The 21,638-nt window shown below is 38.2% G+C and overlaps 1 protein-coding gene across 8 annotated transcripts in view; it reads left to right on the top strand.

Moving 5' to 3' along the window:
* The first annotated feature begins 48 nt into the window (after positions 1-48).
* Positions 49-21,638, top strand: part of LOC112983650 (DNA repair protein XRCC4) — a 191,411-nt gene continuing 169,821 nt past the window's right edge. The window contains exons 1-2 of one of the 8 annotated variants that reach the window (XM_064502479.1): positions 50-129; positions 20,358-20,507. In XM_064502479.1, the coding sequence (XP_064358549.1) occupies positions 20,369-20,507 (139 nt within the window). In that variant the 5' untranslated portion in view covers positions 50-129; positions 20,358-20,368. Of the gene's footprint in view, positions 172-226; positions 1,628-20,357; positions 20,508-21,638 lie in introns of those variants that run through there. The other 7 variants (XM_064502478.1, XM_064502477.1, XM_064502476.1 and 4 more) reach the window with 7 other exon arrangements.

The raw sequence follows: 21,638 nt of genomic DNA, 5'->3' as shown, positions 1-21,638 counted from the left end.
GGCCAGAGGGAGGCGGGACAACGAGGCGGGAGCGCACTAAGGGCGACAGGCCGCGCCTGCTTCTTATTGGCTAGCGTGCGGCTGCTGGGGAGCGCGGCCTTTTCGGGAAGGCGGAAGCGGCGTGTGGTGGTGAGGGACTGGGAGCGCTCCGCCCCGCCGGCCGTGGCAGCGGTAGGGGCCGGGAGGGGAAGGGCTGCGGCTGCCCCGTGGGGGAGCGCCCCCCCCCCCCCCCCACGGTGCGGCGCCGGGAGGCACGGGGTTAAAGCTGTACCTGTTTTAATAGAGGAATTTTGTTCTTTGATTAATTAGTGGTTTCGGTTTGTAAATGGCCGAGGCTGATACCGGGGCTGTCGCGCCCGGGCTTCCTGTGCGCCAGTGGCAGCGGTTGGCCCCGGGGAGCTGCCGGGCGGAGCCGTTGAAGCGCTGAGGCGCCGCGGCGGGCGCCGTGAAGCGGCCCTCTGATCCCTAAAGGCGCTTGGCCTCGGCTTAGGTGCTAGGCCTCGGTCAGCGTGTGGTGACCACCGCTGTGGGACTGTGCGGTGTGCAGTGACCTTTGCTTCTCGGTTTTATGCGTTGTTTTTTCTTTAACTACTTTACAGTGAAATGTGATGGGCATAAGTAATCTCTTATGCTTAATCTCCTTCAGGAAGTAGTTTAGAAAAGGCAGAGAGGGAGTAGTTTGTTTCTTGGTGGTTTTTCAGCTCAAGTTTGGTCTCCTGTATTTTTGTTGTTTCCTTATTCCCTCTCTGTAGAGGTTTTCTTCTTTCCTATTCTATACTGCACTTACCATATGAAGCCAAGTTGAAAATGCTTGGATAGAGGTAATATATTGTAGCCATAACAAGGAAATATATTTCCTATGTGTAACCGATAAGGATGCAAAATTATTAAAATTGCAAAATGTTCTATGTTGTTGGCCTCTTATGCTCATGCATAAGTGAAAAAAGCCTGTTAAACTAAAGTCTGTGATGACATCTGGCTCCTTTAGCAGTAGGCTTAGTCAGGAGCAGATGTGCTGTGATCAATTCTGTGGGAGAACGTTATGATTATTTTATATTTACAACAAGGTGCCTAGGACTTGCTGTCATGTCCAGTTTTTGCTCAGAAGTTTTATGGGCAACCTGTTTCTCCTTTTTAAAGTATACTTTATCTTGCAGATCTTGAAAAAACACCACCCCTTTCAAAAATGATGGCTTTGGGGTCTCTCTACATATCTTTCAGAACTAGGGCCAAGTTGTTTTTGTCCATTGAGTTCAGTGCAGATTTTGCTTTTTTTTCCCTTGGAAAGGGGAAAGAAAACTTTTTCATCCTACTAGAAGAAGTGGGAATAGCACCTGATGCATTTCCACAAGTTGCTGTAGGAGGTTGCAGGGTAATGAGGGTATATACGTAAAACACATTGGCATGGGGGAGTCAAGGCACTAGTGTATTAAACCCAAATATTTAAAGACAACTGAAATAACTGCAACATAAAGGCATTATATATGTTTATTTTCTGAAGAGCAGCTTCATTTACATTGGCAACTTGGGCAGTTGCAGTTTTGAGTTCTTTCTGTAAAACTGTAGTTTCAACTTCATAATGCATCAAAATGGATGTTTTTCAACATGAGCAGATACAGAATTCAAGGTAGGTTGTCTTATACAACCAGTTTTTCTGGCCTGTGGATTTCAGGCATTACTAAAATTGATTTCCATTTTGTACTTGGTTTTTTTTTTTTTTGAGCAATTTAGTCCAGTAATTATGAAGGTTCATTAATTTGAAAATGTATCAATGGATACTTCTCAATCAGCAATTTGTAGAGTCATTTTCTCATAATGTCTTATTCCTGTTTTGTTAGTGAATTACATTTACCAGATCAATTTCTTTTATTCCTGTGTCATGGTGATTTCAGATGAAAAGTGCAATTAAAATAGTTTGAATACCAACCTTATTTAGTATAATGTGTATAACAATCTTAAATAAATGTGTTTTATTCATTTTACATTGATGGATTTATAAAGAAAATAAGTTATAACTATAATCAATAGTCAAATCTTTAATGGTTACCATGTCCCTAGATCTTTAGATAGAACAGTATTTTTGAACTCGTTTATGTGTTTCTGGGTTGGAAAAAGAAACAAGTTTGGTTTTCCTTTTTGATTTCACTCTTGACTCTGCAACATTAATTAGTTTCTAAAACGGAATAATTGTTTCTGCATCTGCAAAGAAGACTGGAACTGTCAGTTTTTGTTATACTCTACCCAAATCTGCTCCCAGGTGGTCAGCTAGTCACTTTCTCTAGTTCAGTAGTCTGATTGCAAATGTGCTGATTATGATGAATATTTTTATGTAATATTGTCTGCTTTAATAGCCTATAATGAAATTGTATGCAAAATCCATTGCATATTTTTAAATGCTTTTTATTTATCCTAAGAATCTTATTTAAGTGAAGATTCCAACAGTCTGAACCTCTAGGAGAAGAATTTTAATCAGTTACATGCTATAGTAAAATGCCTTTAGCTGTATATTGTGGAAAAAAGTCATTTGCTCATTAATGATCTCCCTAGTGGGAGCCTTGGCACATTATGTGATTTGAAAGATGGTGTATCCAGCATAACAATGTCTTTTGGGATGCTGCTGTGGTGTATATATAGGGTATTGACTGGAATACAAGACATGAGTTTAGATGGTGATACTCCAGTTCTCCTTGAAATTTTTCTCCCAATTAATTTATTTTCATAGAAAACCAATTACAAGTGACTGAGACAGTATCAGCTGAGGTAGAGAAATGAGCTGGATATGTGTTCTTGTCTGTTCAGATTTCAAAATTATAAGTTTAAACAGTTATATTGGGATAGATAAAATTATTCAAGTAACCAAATAAAGCCATACTAGGAATGTTGGTTTTCTCTGTGTGTGGTTTTTTTGGTTTGTTCTTTTTTAAGGAGGTTTAATGGTATTTGCTGTGCTTCTTAATAAGCAGGTGGACAATAGAAGTGTTTTATTGGTGTGATTTATTAATGAAAAGATTGCTGAACTTTCAACTGAATGTTTAAGCAGGGAAGCATACCAAGGGATTTTTGTGTACATTGAAAGGAAAAAAGGTGGCTTCAGAACATAAGCTTCTAGGTTGTCTTCAAATACAAGCAAAATCCTGACAAAATAATATCAACTTGCATGCAAGAGGCTACATTTTTAGCTTCTCATTTCTTTTAGCTTTCATAAAAAGTAGGAGGATTGTATGAAATGGTTTAAAAAATATTACAGGCCAGTGACTGATGTGACAGGTACATCTATATGAACAAATTTATGTGCATAACAAATATGCAGATGGCTTTTTTCACCTCATATGTACACATGCACATAAGATATAAACAGCCTTCCCCTTCTCTTCCCCTCCTCCCCCCCCCCCCCAATGTGCTAGTTTGAATGCATTGGTAAAGCTGATAACACTTTTTTTTAGCTTTTATGATGTCTCCACTTCTGTTATTCTTAACGTCTTGAACTATAAGAAGGAATGCCTAAAAACTTATTTGCATAGTTGCTACAGCTACAAATTCATTTAGTTTTCCCACTGAAATGAGGCAGAGGAACATGAGGGTTACACATTATTCAGCAAACATGGAGCAAGTAGGTGGTGTTATGACTGCTGGCAATGGTATTAGAATGTGGTCTTTAGTTTATTAATACCATTTAGCAAAAAACTATCTACACTTAAGTATAGCTCCTCTTTCTTTCTCTTTTGCTTCTTTGCCTCCCTTTGTTACCTAGCAAGAATGCGCAGGGCAGAATTTGCAGTGATGCTAGAAGGTGGTTGTTGGACGCTATGGGATAACCAGAAAATGGGTTCTTGTTATAATAGGGTAAACTATGACAGCTGTAAAGTGTTTGGAGGTTGCAGCTGACCTGAGGTGGAATGAGTACTCAGAAGTCACTTCAGAAATGCTTGGAAGGACTGTTCTAACCTTGTGACTATACATTTTATAAGAACTTACTGTATCAAATTACTTATGTTAGGCAATGTTCATACAATGATTTGAATTCTTATACTTGAAAACTTGCTTTTCATGATAGAGAATAGGAGTTCATAGGAAATCTATCAGTTTGATAAAATTCAGTGATTAACATAGACAGTTGTTATATAGGGTTTAACTAAATTCTTGAAAGATTGTCACAAAGGGATCTGCCAGTGACTGTGCTAAACATCCTGTAAGGAGACTGATGCTGAGTTACTACTTTGGGATACCTTCAGTTGCTGGATGAGAAGACAGTAGTTATGTTGTATTGTCCAGACTGTAGAAAGCATTTGTCTTCCTATATCTAAACTTTTTGATTGTTGGGCAGACTATTAAAATATATTGTCATAAAGAGTGGTTAGAAAGACTGGTTATATGAGGCCATGGCATTACAGGCACTTCACAAGTTACTTTGATGCTGGCTGTGAAATGAGCAGAACAGCAGCATCTTGGATTAGAATCATCTACACAATGTTTCTAATGTATCCATTAATGTAGTATTTAAGAATGAAACCTAGGAAATGGGATCTTAAATACTATTATGCTAGACAAAGCTGCAGAAAGGACTTCCAGAATTTCTTTAGCACTTAGATTCTGTTCAAGCACCGAAGTACCTTAAAATATTTGGACTAAAAAAAAGTATGCCTACTTCATTACTTAACTTGTAAAACAAAGCTTTTCCTTTAAGTATTATAAAAAAAAAAATTGTAAAGATTGATGCACAACTGGATTGATGCCAGGGTTACTGGTAGCACAATTTAGCAAGGCCCTGCACCTTGTGATAAGACTGGTGTCATGGCCTTGCTTTAGAACTGCTTCCCCTATGTATCTGATGTAGGTGTCTTGCCCCCTTGCCTGACACGCACAGTCCCTGGGTGGCTGCTGTTGCTCCTTGTGTCTTGTTACTGAGGCTCTTGCAAGCCTTCTGGCAAGACTTATTCACTGGACTGATTTGACTAATGAGTTTCTACTTTAGTAAGGATGAGATCACTACACTATGTTATGTGTATGTGAGGTGAGCCTCACTGGCTTGCTTGCTTACTGCTTTGTCTCAATGTCTGTTTCTGGTGTACTTTTTATCTTTTGTTGCTACTTGAAGAGGAGAAATTTTAATCCTTACCTTTTGCCTCCTAGAGGATAACAGTAGCTGGAGAATGTTGTTAAAGTATTATGTTGGCACTCAGGAGCCAAAAATGAAAACATGCCTCACATCCTTGAAGAGTAGGTGGAATCTGCAGAAGTTTAGACTGAGATTTGAAAGGTCTTAGACCACTGTTTATGTCTTCAAGGTTAATGGGATGCAGCTTGTGACTTCTTCAATGTTATATGTAGCAAAATGTGTACAGTGCTTGTTGTAATTATGTGGGGAAAAGAAGTGAAATAATATGTATACACAATCAAATTATGATCTGGACTAATTTTCATTAAATAACATAGTTAAAATACATTTTAGAAAGCTATTATAAAATACTGTTTCTAATCATTAAATGTTACTGAAGTAGTACCTTGCTTGAATTCCTTCAGCCTGCCCTTATTGAACCCTAGTTTAGATGGGCTTTGAGAACAGGATACCTGAAAAGAAAAAAATAAAAAATTAAAATAAAAAAAATTAATAAACTTTAAATATTAGGCTTTGTTAATTTCCACCTAAGAGTTGTTGTAAAAGTGAGGTATTGTCAAATGAAAAGTAGGGTTTGGTCAAGTTTCATTCATGGCTCTTCTGCTGACTTGAGTTGTGTACCTTACCTAGGTTCAGCAACAGTGTCCTTCAGCTCCTGTGATTGCAGGCAGAGTGTCTTTGTGGATCTTTCTTTCCCATGGTCTGTGTCTCTATGCATATGAGATTATAAAAAGGAAGGTACTGAAAGGTACCTGTAAATGTAAAAATTTTCAGTAGAATTCAACAATGGATAATGGAATCAAAAAGGCTGCTGTCCTCTTGTCAAGATATGAAAGACTTATCAGATTATGTACAGTACCACGCTGACATAAGCTAAAGCAAAATTTAGGAGAGAATTACTGAACAAGTTCCTGTTGCTTACTAATCTGACAGTCAAATCTAATCAAAGTAAACTGTGTATCTTAGAGGAGAAGTTCCAAGTTGAAGTATTTTTTATGTGTATGCCTAACCAAAGGGCTCTGGTGTTACACTCTTCCAAGACATACTAGTAATTTTACATAAGATTATTTGACTAAAAAGTACTGAGGGACCTAAAGTTTGGAAAACTATTGGAATAATAAAAGCAATTCTTCATCTGCTTTACAGACTTTTAGATGAGTTTTCAGGCTAGCCTTGTGGGAGGGAATGTCTTCCAACAGAGCAGACAGATAAATGGGAGATTGTAAAATAAAAAGGGAGTCTGATCTTATGTGATTGTAAGAGTGCAGAGACTGAGAAGTTTTGTGCTCTTGATCTAGACGTCAGCCAAATTGCTTGCTATCTTGGGATGGAAAAACTAATGCAATTAGAGGAAGAGTGAGGCTATATATCCAATCACAGGCTGCATTTGTTTTTACGAATGAGGCTAATGATTATGAAAGAGATTTTGTTTACCAGTCTACAAAAGGATCTTAGAGGCCACCCTTTTCAGCACAGTAGTTGGACAGGAAAGAAGGAGCATAGGGCTTTCCAAATACAGTCAGCTGTGTTAAGCTTATGGTGGAAGACTCTCAAAAACCTGAGGAGAGATTTGTGTTGACTGAGCAAATGAGGGAAGCTTAGACAGGAGTCAGAGGCAGCAAACTGTATTGTGTGGGCTTAGGTTAAATTTCACCAGCTGCAAAACTTAGCATAAAAATTAATTTAAGGTACAGCATACAGTGGCAATAGGCATAATGGGATTGGGTGGAAATGTTAATTTCAATGAAAGCTATGCATCTTCATCATAGAGGATAATTATTTTTAGAGATATGGGGCAAAGAACCAGCTGAAATATTCTTGTGTGTACTGGTAGTAGACCTTACTTGACTTACCTCTCAGAACCTCCTGAAGGCTCTGTGAGGGGGAGTGTTCCTCCCTGCCTTGTTCAGAGAATTACATAGATGAAAACAGTGCTTTAAATTTTATGATCCTTCTTGGATCTTGTTTATACCGGGGATTTGCTTTTTTCTTTTCTTTTACTTTTTTTTTACCTTGACTGTGTTTAAAAAATAGGTGCTTTTTATCTTTAAATTGTGAGACAGAGGTGGTGTTTTTCCATTTTCATTTTTTTTAAGCATATACTCGTTAATTCAGGCTTTGTGGGTGTGTTTATGGTTTTTTTTTGTATTTGATGGGGCAAAACAAATAAGTGTACGTGTGACTGTGAAAGGGAAGAAAATGCAGCAGGAGAAGAGATACGTAAAACTATACTGAAACAGCGTGTATGAGCTGTGGACAACTAACTCTTCTGAACTATGGGCTCGTTTTTATGTTCCTCTCCCTCCATTAGTTTAGATTCATTGTGTTTGTTTGCTTTCATTTCACACAGTGATCTGCAGTAGTGGTTCTGTCCAGCTTTCCTTGCAGGAAGCCTAGCAACGCTAAGGTGAAATGCAACCCAACATGCAGTGAAGGCTGAACTTAACTGAGACTTATTTTTGTAGTACTTTCCACTCTTGTCCTGTTTTACCCCCCACCGATAACTTTTCCTGTGCCATCATTACATTAGAATTGATTTAATTTATATGGGAAAGCAATGACTTAATAGTAACACCTCTGAGACCTGGATACCAGTGCTCTGCTTGTTTGCCTTGTTACAATTTACACCTTAAAATCTCAAAACTGTTCCTGACTGATGGACTATTAAAGCACTTTTATGCTATATTTTTCTAATGAGTACATAATTACCCTCTTCAAGTTCCTATGGCACTTTTCAGCTGGTATACCCCTGCTGTGTCTCCACATTAGACTGCAGGTTTCTCTTTCCCTCTAATGCAAGCTGATGTTCTTTAGTGCTTGTGAAGAAAAAAAGTGATATTGAAGATCTGGCTTCCTTAAGGGGATTTCCTGCTTGGTATCAAGTGTCTGGGGGACAGTTTAATTTTCTTGTGTTTTGGGTTTTATTTGGGCTTTTTTTTGCCTAGCCCATGGTAAGAAAAATGGAAGTGCTAGGAAAACTACTTAGAAAAACAATGAGTTGATAGATCCTGAAAAGCGGTATGTTTATATATATAAAGAACTTAAGATGCGAAAAGTACAAGTAATTCTTGTGAAGCCTTTTTCTCCCCTTTTGAGATGGAGTTTGTAGATGTAACACTGAACACAAGGTAATGGCTGTATAACTGATTGTTTAGGGGATAGAGGAGGTGGTCAGTGAACTTACTTCCAATATACTGGCAACTGTATTTTTATTAAAAAAAAAAAATGCAGTGAGCTTTGTGAAGGTCCGGGACATGTGGACTGGATTCCCTCCTAGCTAAAATATCAACATGTCAGTCACTTGTAGATCTCTGTTTTGGGTTGTTTCACGTGTATTATCACAAAGCCTAAGCTAAACTGGTGCCATACTTTTTCTGTGGGTTTCTTTGCCTGTTTTGAAGGTGCATAGCATACTTCACTTCATGACTAGCAATACCTTGGGGCACTGGCATCATGTATCCCTATGCATATATATGTGTCCTGTTACCTAATATGTTGAATCTCATGGGTTGGCATTGAAGGTAGGTTAACAAACCAAAGGTGGACCTGTGCCCATCTGCAGAACCAGATGGAATCAGCACTCATTTTGGGTTGATGTCTCTTTGCCTTATCTTCAAACTCTGATTGCTCAGTCTGACCTCTCACAAAAGAGGTTTCAGCTAGACAGATAATTTAAATTTCAGTTTTGCAGCTCTTTATTCAGCCGTGGTTGTCACTTTGCGTTGAAAATGAATATACTGGTCCATTGGAAATGTCTTTTGAATTGTTTTTCTGTGTGGGCAAGATGAAGACATTACAATGTTTAATTTAAAATAGTGTATGCTCTTTGTTTTACAGAGAAATCAGTGTAGCCCATTGCAATTTATAACTAGAAAATGGAAAGAAAAACATATCAAAACTTTTAAGTGAAGACAGGGTAACGAAGGAATTTTCTTCAAGGAAAATGCCTTAGGAAACTGTTTACTAAGACAGGCAATTTGGAGTCTAGGCCTGTTTTTTGTTGTTAATTTGACAGACAGATGTGAAATTAGAATAATCTGTCTCTCTGAAAAGCTCTAGGTGTAGAGAGGGGAGGAGAGGAGTATATGTAAGCCTTGATATTTATACCTTTGCTCGTCCCACTGAACTGGTTACATATGGCCAAACTTGTTTTTCCAGGGTTCTGGCTCAGTTTTTCAAAGCACTTCAGAACAGATACACAGATATAGAATTATGTCCATCAATATCTATCTATCATTGCTTTATTTTTTCTTTTGTTTCATTTATCCTTGTTGCAGATTTGTTACTCTTGCCTATAGAAGCTATTGTGGATTTGATAACACTGAACTTATTTGACTTTTTTTATTAAAAAAAAAAAAAAGGGCAGGCTGTTCAGTGAAATCTGTTGCTTGCTGATGTTAAGTCAAATGTTTACAGAACCATGTCAAACCCAGTGGGACTATGGTAGAAGGTGTATAAAGGGACTAAACAATAAAAGATGAAGGCAATCTGTAGGACAGATTTGTTTTCTGTCTTGAATATCCTGATAACATTTAATTCTAGAGAAGGCAGAGTTTTGGAAAACAGATGATACCTGAACCACTCTACTGTGTTATCCAAACATACATCAAAAGGACATATGTATGTGAGTATCTTTGGTTCTGCAAAGGCTGGTTAAAATACACTGACACCCCCCCCCCCCCCCCCCCATGCACACTCACATGGATAATACTAACTTAGTGAACACTGCAGAACTGCGGAGGGACTTTTGGAAATGTGGCAAAGATACCGGGAGTTCCTGGCTCTCAGTTCTTATGTATCTTACACTGCATTATCTGCAGGCTTGGAAGTTTTGTGCGGCAGAGATGTCCTTTGATCTGTCTTCTCTGACCACACAGTACAGAATTGTTTCCTTTTTTTCTTACCTGCAAAAACATTTTTTTCAGTATTGTCTTTTCAGAGCAACTATGGGGACATATTTTAATTCTTTAAAGTTTGGGGGGAGGGGGGTGGGTTGCTTTGTTTTGAGAAAGTGAATTTTGCTCTTTAATAAATAACCTAGGGCAGCAGTTGTCAAGGGAAGACAAAATAGTTATGTCTCCTTGCTGGCATTGGCTGTTAGGGACTTGGAAAGCCAGGGTTACAGGAATGTGTCAGGGCTTGCGTCTTGCAGAGGCAATGAAGGCAGGGAGCCTGGCTCTCCTAGGCACGTCTGCTGACTCTGCATCCCACATTTGCCTACTTGGGGCTGGCCTGGCCTCCTTTGATCTTTGCTCAATTCTGTATACACTCTTTAGTAACGTCCGTGCTAAAATTAACTTTTTCATCAGGGAAGTTTCAGTTATCTGATCTAATTTTACTTCTTATAGCTCAGTAACATTCGCATAGTATATTGTGGTTTATCTAAGAAAACCGTAAGGTTTTCCCAGTATTGATTTCGAAAAGTAAGGATTTGACAGTGTGCACACACTGAACTGTTAGTGTTGGAATGAATTCTCTGAGAAGGGTGAAAAATAAAGGTTTTACCTTTGGAAATATATCCCGTTATTTTACTATTTGCTTGTATGTACTGGTATAATTCCTCACTTAAGTGTTTTAAAATATGAAGGCCTTTTTTTAAACCTGTTGTAGCTTAAACTGTCTCCCAATATAGGTGCTTGTAAGTAAGATTGGCAAGCCTGGATGCCTGGAGTTGTTAGTGGGTTAGGCCTGAGATTTCAGGAGGATGAAAGACACTAGGGTGGGCTTTGCCTCCAGGCTGCAATTAAGATCAAAGTCTGTTGGTAAGATTCCTGCTATAAAGGTGGTTGACTGTCTGGTTCCTTCTGTTTCTCCTCATTTCTCTGCTGGTAACTGTAGTAAGTCTGACATGGCTTGTGCCTTATCACAGCATCCACATCTTTGGTGGCAACTCTTGCATAGCCTATTGGCCCCTGGAGTCTGACAAGCCAGAGGGCTTTTTTTGGACAGTTGCACAGAAAGTACGTGCATGTTTCCAATCCTTTTATGGCTGCCACAAAACAATGGGAAATGAGGAGCGCAGATGTTAGCTCTGTAAGGCTCTTGTTTCTGCGGTTGGGTCCTTGAGAACCAAATACTAACTGGAGATTCCTTAATGTCAGTCTCTTCATCAAATGTTGTTATGTGTGGCTGAATTTTTGTAATGGGCCATCCCAAGGTCTGCATGAAGTTGTGAAGTCATTCAGTCACTTCTTTATATCCAGCACCAAGTTTTGATTAGTTTCCTTCATCTCCAAGACAAAATTGTAGTATTGACAAAATTGTGGTCCTTGTGCTTTTAATATAGAACAAATCTTGTGTTTTTGTTTTTTAAATAGATAAAATTTTGGTCACATGTAATATAAAATGTGTTAGGCTCCTAAATTTCATTAGAAAATCAGAACCCTTAATTTTTATCTTCTTTGGTGTTCAAAGGTATGTTTAAGTTACAGCTGAAGGCTTGTTATTGAATTTTCAGTTTCAAGTAAATATTGTGGCTAAGGGCATGGGAGGTCGAATGTGAGATATGATACAAAGGATGCTATAATGTTTTCTTCATGCTTCTTGGCCCAGACTTTTTTTTAAGATTAAAAAAGAAAGTCCTTATTGGGTAGATAATAGATCTTAGATAAACTGAGTCATAGCTAAATGGTTTAGAGGATATTTTAATGTTCTTCCTCTTGAAGCAGTAGAGGTAATGGGATTTTAGATTAGCATGAGAGAAAATCAATTTGTATGTTGAATGTCTCTAGAAATATTCCTAAATGTAGACATTATATTCTTGCCTTCTGTTAGAAAATGCAGTAATAACCAGTTTTAATCTTTAAAACAGTCTAATTTTTTTCTTCACTGGTCTAAACTTCAAATAATCCATTTTTAAATACATATAACAGCTGGTGAATTATAGGAGTTCTGTCTTGGTTATCCATTCACTTTCTCCTGATTCTTAGCTCCAGATTTGTATTGTATGCCATGGTCCAACCCATGACACTAGGGGTCAAATTATAGACTTAAATAGCAGAGTGCTGTATGTGCTAGTCTTCTATACTGCAATCACTGGAGATAGCACCTTATTTTGCTCAACAAGAAAGCACTTAAGTTAATTGCTCCATTAGAGAGATACAGTAGCTCTTTCTGATCTGTAAGTAGCCTTCAATGCACAGTTGGTGAAGTTGGAAACACCTGCAGCCAGAGCAGTTTGGAGGGAAAAAAAAAAAGCCATTACTCTGCATGAAGAAAAGTAAAATACTCAAGTTCAAAATATCAATGATGCTGTGTTGGAGCAGCCCTAAAAGATTTGGCTTTTGGTCTATGCCTAGTGCTATCCAAAACAACATACAAAATTCTTTGTAAACTAATTTTAAAAGTGTCTTGTTTATTCAGAAGCAACTGTGTACAGTATTTGTTCAGGGAGCAGGCTCCAGTCAATTGCAAACCAGCCAACAGCTGATTTCTCCTTAGAAAGAAACATTGCCTAATATAGATCATAGACGCCAAACACCAAAGGGACAAAGTGCTAAAGATAAAGAGCTCAATCCTCAACTGTTCAAAGTCCTCAATAAAGCCTCTGACTTACAAATTTGGGGTGGTACTCAACTGTTCCCACCTGCAAGCTTATCTCAGATCCTTGGCTCAAACATGGTAAGGTGCTGATATGTAGTGTGACCTCCTGTGCCCTTAAGGAGAACAATACTGGCTTTCTTATGGCTCTAATCAATCAGTTCATCTGAAGCTTTTCTTTATAGTAATTGAGAGAAGAAAAAAATACTGACTGCTCTCACTTTGAGATGGTGAAAGCAAAGAGACTACAGAGACAGTGTTACTGAATCTTGAAAGGTACTCCAAGGTACTCCTCTGTCCTAACTGGCTTATAGATGATGATTATACTGCTATAATGAGGGTCTTATTTCAGTAATTTAACTTGATAGATGGCTGTAAAAATAGGCTGTTTTTTATTCAATAAGTTTTGATAACTTCAGGAGCTACTGGGCTGCTGAACAGTGAGAGTGCTGAAGTTCTGGGGACTGTTTTAAGCATTTGGAGCACTATTACAGTTCTTATGTGTCCCTCCCTTTTCCACTCAAAAATCTGAAACTAGATTTTTAGAGTTTCAGGTCTCCCTCATCCTTCTTCATATTTTTGGCTCTTTCATAGTGAAACTTGGTGAGTGGTGGTAGGGAGAATGTTAATAAAAACCTTAAAAAGCCATAATAGCTTCTACAAGCTCGTCTGACCAGTTCTATGAAAGTTCAGGTACCAAGCTGACAGTATTATTCAGGCCCCTTAAAAGCACTTAAGAGCACTTAAAACTCAGACAAATGGTTCTGTCCTGTGTTCATGCTTCTGTTTTAGGTATAGTAATGACAGGTGCTAGCAGGGACTAGCCAGAGCAGAGGAACACTTTGGCATTCCTTTATTTGCTAACTGTAGTTCTAGTGGGGCTACTTTGTGAATGTGTAAAGCTATACTCTTAGAGGAGCACATCCTGGCATTTTGTGTGTTTGGTGGTCACGACAAGGAAAATTTTATTGAGTAATTTGACTTCTCAAGCATAACCAGATGTTGAATTGCAAGGTACACAAGCCTTTTCACCTCTATAATCTTGTCCTTAGTGTTTGGGAGGCAATATGGCAACAGTAACAGTGGGAAACTTAACTTTTTGGAGGCCTGAGCCTGCAATAGTCTCCTCTTTGTGCATATGTAGTACCTTCTCTTGTGGAGCTGACAAAAGACAAAAGTAGATTCAATCAGGCAGAAGTTCTTGGAGGTGTGTTGTCTGACTTCTGCCTTCTTGGAGAAGAAAACTCTTTGGCAGCTCCACTGAAATATTTATAGCTTTTTTTTTTTTGAGTGTTGATCTGGGGCCAGGGCTGGCGAATAGCTTAACAAACATCTTCGTGTGCCCCTCAGACTCTCAGTTATTGTTGTGTTTTGTTCCCCCCCAATCAGTGAAAACCCTGGGGCAGAAACTCTAGCAGGAACATGGTCACCTTTTATAAACAAGTATGCTTGGCATATTGAAAGCTGATGGGTGAGGAGAGAATACTGTAAGAAGGCAGGCGAATTGAGATATGTTAATTAGAAGGGGGGTGTCTTAATTTACTTTTTTGGAAGTATAGTGCAATATATATCTTTTAAAGATGTTGGGCAAAATGACTTGTGAATCCTGTGAATATATAGCTAACCTCTGGGATTCAAGCAGGATATGCAACTTTCTCTCCCTGAAATTCTTTTTTAGTAATGTACTGCTGTACATATGTTACGTTTTGCCTTCTAGAATGGATGAGATGCATACATTCATCTGATAGTAAAGGAGTAAGGAAGATCTTTTGATTCCTTTCATGCATTTTTTTCTTTTGTTAATGGTAACTATTAGTTGCCAAATAGTCAGTGATAACTCCTTTGCTATGTTTTGCTGTATTTGTGCTTTACGGGTTAGTGGTGCATCAGTAAATTTGATTCATTTTTCACTTCACTAATGTGCAAACAACTTTAAAAAAAGAAAAGCTGTGTACCTCTACTAATGCAACAGATTATAATAACAAAGGCTTGCAAATAGCTAGATCTTATTAAGACTAGAAAAATTTTCTTTTACATAGTATATTCCAGTACATGAGCTAATGTGCTAGGAAGTACTGCATTGTATATAACTGAGAACTCTCAAATTAAGCAAGCAAGTAGTACTTTGTAATTTATCCTTGATATCTTTAAATCAGTGAAGCCCTATTCTGGGGGGAGGGCTTTGGGAATAAAATTCTTGTTTCAGGCAGTTCATGACAATATTTGTGCCTTAAACCAGGAATCGGCATCCTCTTTGCTGTATACTAAAGATGGCAAGGGCCTGAGAGCAGTGGGTGTTTTGAGAGGGGCAGCCTGCTCGGTTGGAGCTGGGAACTTCTTGTTTTCCACAGCAGTTCTGGCTCTTGATGTATTTCAAGGTGTATTTGGCCTGTGAATTGGGATGTAAGCTCCTCAGCGGATACAAAGGCAGTGCTCTTCAGTTTCTGAGGTCTGGACGATGCCGCCCATTGGAACACTGCGGTAAAGCCTCTCTGTAGTAGAGCTGTACTACTGTGAGTTTTGTGGAGCAGTGTTTTCTTTTATAAATGTTTGTATAAAAAAAGCAGTAAGGGACAATATTTTTCCTTGCAGCAATGTTTGTATATGTGGTGTAGGACAGATTAATGTTTATGAATCCATTATACTTGTGTTGGAGAGGAGCAATAGCCATTACGTACAGTCAAGAAATCCTTGAGCTTTTGCTGATGAATTGAAATCATTGAGTGCTTAGAGATGTCAACTAAGACTGAGGTCTGCTTTGTGAGGCAGTTTCTAAACATGTAGTCATAGATAATACTAGCCTTGGAAGGTCAGTGAGCAAAATGGAGAAGATAAAGGCTGGGTGAGAAAGATACTACTTTCCTTTTATACTAGCTTATAAAATTAAATTGCTTGTTCAAAGATGCACAATAAAATGTGGCAAAACTTAGGGACTGCATTTTGTGTTCTGTCAGTGAAATAACATTCTTCTGCACTGTGTGCTGCTTAGTGTTTGTTTTTATTTAAGTAGTGCTTAGTCATAGGTCAGAAAATCCTATGGAAGCTTTCTCAGTTCTGCTGCTGTGCTGCTTCCTTACTCTCAGCAGTAGGTAGCTTCTTTCTCCATTGTTTCAGCCATTAATATCTAAAGCAAATCTCCATTTTTAGCTGTTACATGCGTCCGCCTTCACATAGTAGTAATTTCACACTAGTGGCATGAGAAGCATGTGAGTATGACATCATATGAATTCAGTTTCAGGTTTTTGAATTCAGATCTTATTAGTGCATCTTTAAAAAGATATATTTTTTTTCCTGTATAGAGAGGCCCAGAATTATACTCTTTATATCACTTTTTCCGACTGAGGGCTGATGTTTTATCCTGGTTATCTTTATATATGTAGAACCCCCAGATCTCTAACCTTGCTTTCTGTTATGAGTGCTCTGCATTAAAAAGAAAGCCTCTGGGGCAGGTGGCGTTTACTGACTGCTGGTTTGCTTTGTGACAGGAATTGAGTGCAATGAAGAAAAGCTCTCTGTTAAAATATAGAGCTATATGTAGATATAGATTAACAAATTTACATCAGTACCTTGTATATTGTCTCTCTGGGTTGCATGCAACTATTTACTACCTTTAAGTAAAAAAGAATAATTAAAGGCATCTTGAAAATAGTGTATTTCAGAGAGGAGCTTCTATCAAAATACTTCATAAGAGGTTCTGTATTGTTCCAGAACAAGCAAAAAAACCAAAAGGGAGTCTGGCAGGCAAAAGAAAATACATGGCTGTAAGCTTAAACACATTACACGCATTGACTTGTTTCCTGTCGTGTTCTTTATTGACCCCTATCCAGGCAGTTTTTGCACTACAAATCTTTCAAATGGCTTTCATTCCATAAACAGTAATTTCAGCGACCTTGCTCCAGGCCTCCATGCCACAAATGTTTTGTTTTCTGTTCTTCCTTGCAGTTCAGTTCTTGCTATGCAGTTATACTGTAGATGTTCAGAAACAGCTAGCTGGTTGGCTATGGAAATAGAAGAAAACTTTTTGAACTTGAATTATTCATTTTAGTTGTTATTCTTAACTTCTTGGTTTTTGGTATTGTTTCAGTGAATTGATCTGCAGATTATGACATTGCCAATATTATGATTGGTAGTAGTTTTTGGATAAAAATAGTAATGTTGTGCTTGTTACTTTTGTTGATTAGAAGTTAGGGTGCCTAGTTGTGTATGTGACTTATCTCCTCTATTCTTACCATAGTTTCCATGCCCTAAACTTGTTAGGAAAAGGCCCCCCCCCCCCCCCCCCCCAAAAAAATATATAGTGCTTATGTGTATATATTTGAGCTTTAAGCTGAGAAAGAAAGTTAGCTCTTTATATAATTGATAAAAACAAAATGCACATTCAGGAATGCTGGAAGTAGCTAGTTATGTGTCTTAACGAAACTGTGGAAGCCAGCAAGCATGTTACATGATGTTTCTCTTGCTGTTTACAGATGCTATTTGTTAGTCCAGATATATATGTATTGTGGCTTATTTAGATATAATTAACTTTTCATTGCATTAACCTCATTAGAGTTTAAAATTGATTAAAAGTTTGTATTATCAACAATGCAGTTGTTTTATTGCTGTTAATACAGTTTTATGCTTGAATAACTAGTCTTAAGCTAATGTATTTTGCTGCTTTTGAATACTGTATGCTTGTTCAGGCAAGGGGAAGGCATTTTCAGATGTTATTAGATACATAGCTGAGCAAAGGTGAGAGACAGTGCAGGCAACTGGGGTTAAAACTGCTCTTCCTGACCTGGAGAGGTCAACTTCTTGGGAGGCCCGAGCTGGTTAAATCTGTGCATAGATTTGGCTCTTGATATCCAGTGAGCAAAGAGCTTCTCACTACCACTGTTTTTAGCGAAGAATGGAGTCCCCTCAGGGCCTAAACTAAAGCTAACCAGGATGACTTACTGCTATGCTTTAAATGGAAATCTTCATAGAGCTTTTAGTACCTACACCTGCCCAAGCATCTGTGTGCTCAGTGCGTGGTGCTCCTCAGGCAGAGTGATCACTTGAGCCTTCTTGGACTGCTAGCATCTGTGATGTTGGTCTCTGCAAGTCTCTGGTTTTGCTGTGCTAATCCACATACATGGGGCATGGCATGACCAGTAAGGTCTGACCCTGCTCCCTTCTGTCTGGGGCTTCTTATGACCTTTGTGAAAGACTATCCAGGGGAAATTACTGAAGAAATTAAAATATCAGACAACTGAGGAATAATGCAAAAACTTATAGAATTTTAACAAAATCTAACTTTCTTATAACAGGTCCTACTTTATAACAATTATGAGGGGAAGGCAGCTTTTTATTGGCAGTAGATAGGTGTCTGGAATATGCTTAAATCCTTAACTTGTATTTTCTTGCTGTTATTAATATGTACTATGTTTAGTGTATGAGTGAACATGTACCTCTTCTTCATTCACTTTTCTATTAAAAAAAGGGGGGGGGGGCAAAACAACTGAGTACCCCAAGCCAAACTCTTTAAGTACAGGACAGCATGAAGTATGCTCTATGAAAATATTCTGTCAATGTTAACTTCAGAATTGGCTGTTTCTTCCATATTCTGTGGAACAGATTGTCAAATGCGGTTATAATAATCTTGGGAACCATAGGGATTCATTATTGTGAGGCTAGACCATGTATAAATGTGTGATTCTTTAAAAGGTCTTATGTCAAGTGCAGACTGCCATTTTGCTTTGATACTGAGCTGTAAAATCCACTGTGGTATAAATTTAGTTCTCTGCAACTGCAGCATCCAGTTTTCTAATAAGTTCTTTTGCTGTTGCTGGCATCCACTGCTCTGTGTTTTGCAATGGAACTTAGTAGCCTGCTTTCAAGTGGCAGTCGTCCAGCTGAACCCTGCCTATTTCAATTTATATTCTGTACGCTGCACGTTGGGTGATAGAGGATGGTGAGCTACAAAATGGCCACTGCTTCTGCATACTAACTTTGCATTCTCCAGTTTCCTGACACTTCATTTCTTATTCTGGGAATATATTTCATTGTTGGCACTGTTCTTTAAACCTTAATTGTTTTATTCCAGTTTTCTGTTTGGAAATGTTGTCAGTTCTCTGGAAAAAAAAATTGAATTTGTGTGTGTTGTTTCCCCCCTCCCTTCCCCTTCCCCCAGGTCTAAGCTGTATAAGCAAGTGTGCTTATACTTGTACCAATATTATTTATTTAAAGCTGGTTATATAAACCAGTGGTTTATTTTCAAAGGTGCCTAACAGTCTTAAGTGGCTAATGTTAAGGACCAGGGTGTGGCAAACCTTTATTTCAGTGCATGTGTGAATTGAGCAATTTGAGGTACCTCCTGCAATTTGAGGTACCTCCTGCAGGCTCTTGGATATCTAGAAGGTGAGGGGGTTTAGGTTAATTGAACTGGAAGCTGATGATTTTGCTGATGGGATATAAACAAGCTTGAAGCAAAAAGTATTTAGCTGGTGAGATGACAAGCTGAGCCTTGGTTTCTTGCAGGCTTTTGTAGTCATGTTCTGTGAAGGCTATGTAGGCTTTCCTAGTACTGCTCTGGAAAGAGTATAGTCAGAGGATGAAGTCAAATATCCATTTAGGCTACTGCTAGAAACAGGTTACTGAGCTGTGGCTCAGAATTGTAAAGAACATCATGGGAGTTCAGGAAGACTGATCTTTCCTAACTGTGTATTCCATGTTTTCATTAGTTGGTAGGGAGCTGTATTTAATTTTTTTGCCCTGTTTTCTGTTCCAGTCTTCTGCTTCTTTCTTGTTGTGCTCCAAATCTAGGTTTTTCCTCAACGATATAGAATCTAATCCAAAGCAAGTAAAGAGCCAGAACTAACTATACTTCTGAATTACTGTAGTAGTAGATCGAATTTTGGAATTCAGTTGGTTTGGGAAAGTCTCTTTGGGTGTAAAACAGGAATATCTGCTTCTGTATCATCACTCCCATGATCCTGCTGTAGGAGGAGGATGCTGCTGGAGCTCAATGAGCATTAGACTTTGGAGGAAGGCCAAGCAGGAGGCAAGCCTCCACTGTCTGAGCAAAAGGGAGAAGGACTGGGGTTAGAAGACCCTTAGAAAATCTGAGTGGACAAGACAGAGCAGGACATTATTCCTTTATGCCTTGTGAAGTTATTCAGGTGACCCATCAGCTTTACAATAAATGTTTTCTTTCTGAAGATTGCTCTTTCCCCAGCCTTTTACAGATTACATCTCAATGTTATACTTGTTAGGCTATTGGGTGATCATTCTGATTCACTTGACTGTTTTAACAGCAGTCATATTTTGCTTTAGATCAGTACTGGGGCTTACTCTTTCATATTGCTATTGCATGCTTTCTTGTGTACATTTGACTTTTAAGATGGAGATTTGCCTCTGTCTCCAACGTAAGGAGTAAATTTTGTCAAATGTTGCCTCAGTAAGAAGTTTCTCTTGTTGCATGTTGTGTCCCGCCCCCCCCCCCCCCCCAAAAAAAAAAAACTTTCTTCTGGAAAGAAGGTGCATTATGCAAATTTTCATGACCGCTTTAAACAACTTAAGCGTTACCGATAGTGTAGATGATAAATACCGAATGAAATGCTGATATCGTGTAACTCCTGTGGGATAGTAAGCTGCGCATATCTAATAAACTATATTCAGAATGTATTCCTTTTCATTAATTTAGAAATTAAATAAATAAAAAATTATTTTATTTCCAAAACAGGTGCCTGGAAAATGGAGAAGACTTTGAATAGAATTCATCCAGTTTCTGATCCAGAAGCAACATATTTTCTACAAGTATCATGGGAAAAAGATTTAGGCACTGGCTTTGTTATAATGCTTAGTGATGCCCAGTGTGCGTGGACTGGGACAGGTAATAATGGAAAGAAATTTTTTCTAAATTACTATTTTATTATTATTAATTTTGAGCGGTGTCTCTTAGCACTTTTTAAACTGACCCTCGAATTGTATCAAAAAGTGTTTTTTGGAAATCACCTCCAGTCAGTGATGGAGGAGGTATGGTTTGAGATCACCTGGGATGTGCTCAGATCTCTTCGGAATCTATGGAAAGCTTGCATGTCAAAACTAATACTAATTCATTTAACATAAGGATATACAATGTCTTGTTCTTCCTCACTAATGTAATTTCCTGCAATGTACTGCATGTGTGTCACCTTCAGATGCTTGAACAAATATGCCATGCAAGTATCATTTGAGTTGCATGGTTCATGAAGCATTTAATTGCAGATGGCTTTTAAGTGGCTTGATAAGATGACACTATTTAAATGTAGCTGTATCCAATGTAATGTTCAACTGTGGGTTGTTTTTTTTGAGAGGGTGTGTGTGTGTAGTGTGGGGTTTTTTTCTTCTTTTTCTTCTCTCCTCCTTCCTGGGCATAAATTACTGGAAGAAAAATAGAATAGATTGTGATTTTTTTTTTCCCCCCCCCACCCCCCAAACTTGAGTAAGAGGTTGGATCTCTTAATGTGTGCATGTTTCTCTCTTTCCTGCCTAGTGAAAGAAGAGATTTGTGTGTCCTTTAGAAATGTCTGTCAGATACTTGATCAAAAGCACTTCTCCCAAGGGCAATAGTATTTCAAAGGGAGGAAGAACCTATATATTAAACAGCCTATCACAGGCAAAAATATTTTCCTGACCCTTTTTCTGAATTACAAGAACAAATATTCCTGTGGTTTCTTCCTTTCTTTTCCCCTTGCCCAGTGGAAGTTAAGATGTTTCTTCCCAGTCCCTCTATAAGCTATCTTTTCAAATAGGACTACTGTTTTTCTAATGCTTTGTACATTTTCTTTTCTGTTATAAGAAGCTTAATTCACTAGCTTTCTTTTGAATATAATTTTTATCTTTGTTCTTTCAAACATAGGAAATGGGACTAATTTAAAAGGTATCTATGTATGTATTAAGTCTGCTTGTTCATATTCCTTTTAACATTTCATATTGAATAGGAGTTCCTGCACAAAGAGTGTGTACGCTCCCACACTCCCTG

This window comes from Dromaius novaehollandiae, chromosome Z (genome assembly GCF_036370855.1).
Source record: "Dromaius novaehollandiae isolate bDroNov1 chromosome Z, bDroNov1.hap1, whole genome shotgun sequence".
In the NCBI taxonomy this organism is placed as follows: domain Eukaryota; kingdom Metazoa; phylum Chordata; class Aves; order Casuariiformes; family Dromaiidae; genus Dromaius; species Dromaius novaehollandiae.
The sequence above is the reverse complement of the archived record's forward strand: the minus strand, read 5'-3'. Positions and strand labels throughout refer to the sequence as shown.